At 51.3% G+C, this 6,268-nt stretch overlaps 1 protein-coding gene across 1 annotated transcript in view; it reads left to right on the top strand.

Moving 5' to 3' along the window:
- The window catches only part of DRP2 (dystrophin related protein 2), a 27,384-nt gene that overhangs the window by 18,532 nt on the left and 2,584 nt on the right, over positions 1–6,268 (top strand). The window contains exons 15-20 of the mRNA XM_044911695.1: positions 1,131–1,242; positions 2,623–2,759; positions 3,068–3,133; positions 3,388–3,453; positions 4,307–4,450; positions 6,028–6,265. Of these exons, the coding sequence (XP_044767630.1) occupies positions 1,131–1,242; positions 2,623–2,759; positions 3,068–3,133; positions 3,388–3,453; positions 4,307–4,450; positions 6,028–6,265 (763 nt within the window). The remainder of the gene's footprint in view (positions 1–1,130; positions 1,243–2,622; positions 2,760–3,067; positions 3,134–3,387; positions 3,454–4,306; positions 4,451–6,027; positions 6,266–6,268) is intronic.

Below are 6,268 nucleotides of genomic sequence, written 5' to 3'. Positions count from 1 at the left end.
GGGGGAGTGGGAGAGGGAGAAGCAGGCTTCCCGCGGAGCAGGGAGCCTGATGCGGGGCTTGATCCCAGGACCCTGGGATCATGACCTGAGCCGAAGGCAGGCACTTAACGACTGAGCCACCCAGGCGCCCCTAAAGGCCCTACTTTTTATAAGCAAATGAGGCACGCAGGTGGCATGTGACTTGCCCAAGTTCACACAGTTGGTGAGTGTAGATCCAGGACTAGATGTTGGCTCCTCTGACTTCCGTAAGTCTAGGCATTTCACCTTTCTGTACTACTAGGTCTGGGCAGTTCAGCCAGGCTTTGGACCTGGATCTGAAGGGCTAGTCAATATTCAGTAATAATAGAATTATTATTATACTTATTTATTATTTTTTTTTTTTTTAGAGAGAGAACATGAGCAGTGGCGGGGGCGGGGCAGAGGGAAAGGGAGAGAGAGAATCTTTAAGCAGGCTGACGCCTGAGCGGAGCCCAGAGCAGAGCCTGACTCGGGGCTCAATCTCACAACCCCGAGATCCTGACCTGAGTCAAAATCAAGAGTCGGACGCTTAACTGACTGAGCCACCCAGGCACTCCGAGTTATTATTATAAACAAGTTTTGGAAATAACTTAGCCAACTTGCCCAAGGCTGGTAGAATAAGAGCCTTCGTATTGGAAGTGTAACTTCTCCAACGTAGATGGTGGTACCTGTGAGATGGGACCCTTCGGAGACATCTTCGTTTAGAAAGCTATTTGCGGAGCGCCTGGGTGGCTCAGTCGGTTAAACGTCTGTCTTTGGCTCGGATCATGATCCCAGGGTCCTGGGATGGAGCCCTGCCTCGGGCTCCCTGCTCCGCGGGAAGCCTGCTTCTCTCTTGCCTGCCGCTCCCCCTGCTTGTGCTCTCTCTCTCTCTGTGTCAAATAAATAAATAAAATCTTTTAAAAAATGTAAAAGAAAGAAAGAAAAAAAAAAAGAATAAGGCTAGTCATCTAGTGAGGATGCAGCCACTGTTATGTATGGGAGGTTGAGCCCATTATGACTCCATGCCTCGCCCCCTTCTAACGTGTGTGTGTATATCTGGAAGTTAGGGAAATGGGGAGGTCACTACGGTCCGCTGGATTCTCTGTCCTACCACCTCTCCTCTCCCCAAGGTACCGGAGTCTGAAACAATTTAATGTGGACATCTGCCAGACCTGCTTCCTGACAGGCAGGGCCAGCAAAGGCAACAAGCTTCACTACCCCATCATGGAGTATTACACACCGGTACGGAGCCTCTGGGCGGAGCAGGACGGGGAGGCAGCAGTCAGCTTCTAGGCCCTTGATCCGCTTGGCTGAGCATGGACTAGCTATATTCCGTTCTCCTTTGGGGAGCATTCTCCCAGCAGTCCTGGTGATTCACCAGTTTGGAGGATTCCTGGCTATAGCAGCCCAGGACACTCATGGCCATTTAAAAGGCATTTACTATTTTCCTGCAGAGCAAAGTCTCAGGAAAAAAAAAAATAGAGAGAGCAAGACAGTTCCAGGCAACTGGCCTTCCTTCCATTGCTCACTTTAATTTTTCCTGCCTAGCTTCCTGCATTGTTCCCATCAACCTGGTCTTCACCCGCTACTTTGTCATTTCTTCCATCCCTCCTAGTCAATTCCAAAGTTTGTGCTCAAATCAATTACTCAGTCTCTTGGAGGAAAAAAAAAAAAAAAAAGAGTATGCTCTTTACCCGGGTCCCCAAATTAACTTGGTTTTCATTGGAGAAGAGATGACGATTTGGAGAGATGGATTATGGGGAACCGCGTTGAAAGGTGGGGAGGTGGGGTGGGAGAGAACATTGCGGGGAGCTGGCAATATGCTTGGGACTTGGGAGTATCTGTGGGGCAGAAAGGGATAAAAGAGCTTGGGGAGTAGAGTCCGCTCAGGGAGCTAAGCTTGGAGTTTTGGGTCCTGAACACAGCAGAGGACAAATTCTGTGAGTGGATTTCAGGAATGCTGACCAACCTGGGCTCAGGTAGCTATGAAGGGCAGAGTTTCACCAGTTTGGGGGATTCCTGGCTATAGCTTTGAGCATTCCTGCAACCTAGTCTTCACCGGCTACTTTGTCATTTCTTCCATTCCCGCTAGTCAAGTTTGTGCTCAAATCAATTAATCAGTCTCTTGGAGGTAAAAAAAAAAAAGTCCCTCATGTTCTCACTGGATGTGTCACCCAGTGGGAGCAGGGGGCTTGCCTTTATTTTTCTTCTATTATCATTTCAAAATAAACATACAGAGAAAACTGGCTTGAGATGGTAGACTGATAATCCTCTACCTCCTGCTCATCTTCTGCACCCCTAGGATTTATATAAAGATCCTTTAGAAATTAACAAATATATGCTTACTGCAAAAATTCAAATTCCTTAGAGGTGTATAAAGTCAAAAACGAAAGTCCCCCTCTCTCCTCAGCCTCACCCCCACCTCTCCAGTCCAACTTCCCAGAGGCAACCAGTGTTCACAGTTTGGCAGCATATCCTTCTTGACCTTTTTCTGGGAGTGGAGAGTGGTGGGCATGAACAAGAGTAGATGACTGGTCATGTTCCCTGCTCTAGGGGAGCATCCCCACTTCCCCAGCCTCCCGAAGCCATTAAGATGAGTCCCTCTGCCCTGTCTCCCCCTAGACCACATCCAGTGAGAACATGAGGGACTTTGCCACGACCTTAAAGAACAAATTCCGCTCAAAGCATTACTTCAGCAGACACCCTCAGCGAGGTTATCTGCCTGTGCAGTCAGTGCTGGAGGCTGACTACAGTGAGACGTGAGTACCAGGGGCTGAGCGGAGGGGCCGTGGGCCCTGCCGAGCTGGGGATGGGATGCACTGTGTAGGGGCGGAGGAGTATTCCGAGGCAAACCCCACTAGCAACAGGGAGGGTCAGCTTGGGCCTGACTAGGGAGCTGGCCCGAGAAATAGATTAGAATCCAGTCCCTGCATCCTGTTCCCATCAACTCTTGGCCATCTGCCTAGTTTAGGGGGGGGGGGGGGGGGGAGTGGAGAGGGTGGTGATAAGGAAACGGACTGCTCAGCTGCCCATTCCTTGGTCCTCTGAGTCCGCTGCTTTCTTCTAGGCTGGCTTCTTCCCCGATGTTGCCACACGCCGACACACACTCCCGCATTGAGCATTTTGCCAGCAGGTACCACCAGGTTCGGGGGAGGGAGATTTTAAAGAGTCTAAGGGGGAGGGGGTCTTCAGTCAGGGCAAAGAGAATGGCGTCTAGACCAGGGGGGTGTGCACAGTGGGGTATGTGGCAGCCAGCGAGGCCCAACACTCCAGGGTGGTTGGGGCAGCCCCCCAAAGCTAATGATCCTATTGTGGGATTAGAGTCCTTGAGATGAAAGCAAGCCCCCACATCCTGCTTTCCCTTCTGTTCCTGCTTTTTCTTCTCAGGCTTGCTGAGATGGAAAGTCAGAATTGTTCCTTCTTTAATGACAGCCTGTCCCCAGATGACAGCATGTAAGTTTTCACAGCTGCGTATTTTCCAGAAGGAGTTCTCCTTAGGATCCCTCTGCCACCATTTGGGAAGGAGATATCCTCCGGGAGAGGGATGTGTGGTGGCCAGGGTCCCAGAGGCCCCAAGGAAGGAAGGCTGCTTTCTGGGCACAGTGTTTAGTAATAGAAGCCCTCTATCGACTGACTGAGCTGCTGTCTGCCCAGGTCCCTTCCTCTTGCAAGATCCCGTCCTTCCATGCCTAACTCTGAAGGAAGGAGAATATGCCCTCATCTAAGGTTGCAGAAATGAGCCATTATCTCTGCTCAAGGTGCCAAAGCCCCGTCCAGTGCCACACCCTGGGGAGACACCAGGGACTTGACTGAAGTGTGACCAGAGGGATTCCTTGGTGCTGTAGCTCAGAGAAGGGGCCCCTTATCCCTAGGGACGTCCCTGACAAGCTCAGGGGGCTTAGGAGCTACTGGCCAATGGATGGGGCTGGCCCCGATGGAACTTAGACAGGCAGTGAGCCCCCTGGGCGGGGGGAGGTGAGGAAACGAAGGAGGACGAGGTCAGGGAACAGCACACACCGGGAAGTGATTTGCTCATTGTTTCCCAGGGGGCTTTAGGTAGAACCCAGAAGCCCCAGCATCCCGAAAACACTCCCTCCTCTACCCTCAACCACGACCTCTGCCACCTTTAAACACCTTTATCCCTCTTAAACCTGAATATATAGGCTTTCCCTCTCTCAGTGACTTAGAAGTGAATCTTCCAGCCTATGTCTCTTGGGGCCTGAGCTGGGAGCTGAGAACTCCTGCCCTGAGATGTTTCTTGGTTCACTGCCTGGCCACCTCCTCTTCTCTCCCCACACCCGCGCAGAGACGAGGACCAGTACCTGCTGCGGCACTCCAGCCCCATCACGGACCGGGAGCCAGCCTTTGGACAGCAGGCTCCATGCAGCATGGCCACAGAAAGCAAGGGGGAGCTAGAGAAGATCCTGGCCCACTTAGAGGATGAGAACCGGTGGGTGCGGTGATGGCACAGATCAGTGCGGGTGGGAGAGTCAGACAGTTTAATTTCGAGTCTTGACACTTCCGCATCCTAGCTATGTGACTTCTACTCAGTGATCCCCCATTTCCTCATCTATAAAATAAGGATGATGATAATAGTATCTACCTCCCAGGGTCATTTGTGAATTTCCAGTGAAATCAGGCATATAAACGCGTTAGCCAGTACCTGGCTTATCGTAGGGTTCAATAAATGCTAGCAATTCTAATCATAATTGGAATCCTTTTAACCCAACCCAAATATTTTCAAGCACCCAGTAGATGCAAGCAGAGAGAGTGCAAACACAGAGAATACAGAAGAGAGAATGCATGTCTCTGCCCTCGAGGAACTTTCAGTGTTGGAAATGGAAAGAGGCACTTATCACTCACTGAAAGTAATAAAACAAGAGAAGGGTGACATTGCATGGAGTATGTGAGGGCTGGAAGAGGGAAGGTGAAGATTACGAGGATGACATTCATCTCCATAAAGTACGGGTTTCGGTAGGGGCCTGTGTCAAAGGGTCCAAGCCACTTTGGGGGCACTCGATAAAACCCAAAGGATTCCTCAGACCAGTGCTTCTCGGACCTTAGCGTGCATACAAGTCACTTGGGGAGCTGGGTAAAACGCAGATTTTGATCCACAGGTCTGGGGTGGGGCCTGAGTTCTGCATTTTTAACCGGCTCCCAGGGAATGCCCATGGTGCTGGCCCCCAGACTACTTGGAGTGGCAAGTCCTTAGAACAGGGCCGGTCTGCCAAGTGTTCGCTAACTGGTTCAAGACAAGATAAATAAAGACATAGAAAGTCAGCTTCTAGAAACCTTTAGAGCAATTCGACATGGCCATGTGTTCCAGGCACATAATTAGTGGACTTTTCATGGAATCAGCCACAGACCCATTTGCGTGCTGTTGAACTTGTGTGGCAAGTCACGTGTGATGGGAGCTGTGTGCTGGCCCTAGGCATTTGGACCACTTATTTGTCCACAGTGATTGAACCCCCACCTCCCCTGGTTTTCTGCTACGGATGGTTTGAGAAGCACTGCGTTAGATCAGCAGTGGGCAGGCCCGGGGGAAGCATTGGTGAGAGAGCGATTCTGTTTCCTGATGACTCAACAGCGGTGTTCAAAGGGGGCCAAAGAGGAGGGTAGGTGGAGAGAAGAGGCAAGATGGGTGATCTTTTGTTTGTCTTCCGCTGGAATCTAAAAATCTAAAAATGGAGTAGGTGAATCTGTGGCCCTAATGCCTCATTTATTTGCAGACTATGTTTCTGCCTGATTTTAAGGTCAGAATTAATCCCTGAAGCAGCACATCAAAGCCCTGAGACCTTTGTTAGATGAAATGTCAGCTCTCTCTGCTGAGGCCCGAGGATGGCAGAGTAAATGACATGTGTGCTGGAGAAGAATGGATATGGCCATTCGAGCCCGAACATGGCTGGGGTGGGGGTGGGGCTGGGAGAGCAAAGGGACCGCACACCACTAGGTAGGAGGGGACATCTGGGACCCAGACAGTCAGTACTTTGTTAGGGCCATAGGTCTTGGCTCCTGTCTCCTTGGCAGGATTCTCCAGGGAGAGCTGAAGCGCTTGAAGTGGCAGCATGAGGAGGCTGCCGAGACCCCCACCCTGGCTGAGGGCTCTGCCGAGGTAGCACAGGACCACCGCAATGAGGAGCTCCTGGCCGAGGCCCGGATCCTTCGGCAGCACAAGAGCCGCCTGGAGACACGCATGCAGATCCTCGAGGACCACAACAAGCAACTGGAGTCTCAGCTGCAGCGCTTAAGGGAGCTGCTCCTGCAGGTG

The sequence above is a fragment of the Neomonachus schauinslandi genome, chromosome X (assembly GCF_002201575.2).
Source record: "Neomonachus schauinslandi chromosome X, ASM220157v2, whole genome shotgun sequence".
Taxonomy (NCBI): Eukaryota; Metazoa; Chordata; class Mammalia; order Carnivora; family Phocidae; genus Neomonachus; species Neomonachus schauinslandi.
The sequence above is the reverse complement of the archived record's forward strand: the minus strand, read 5'-3'. Positions and strand labels throughout refer to the sequence as shown.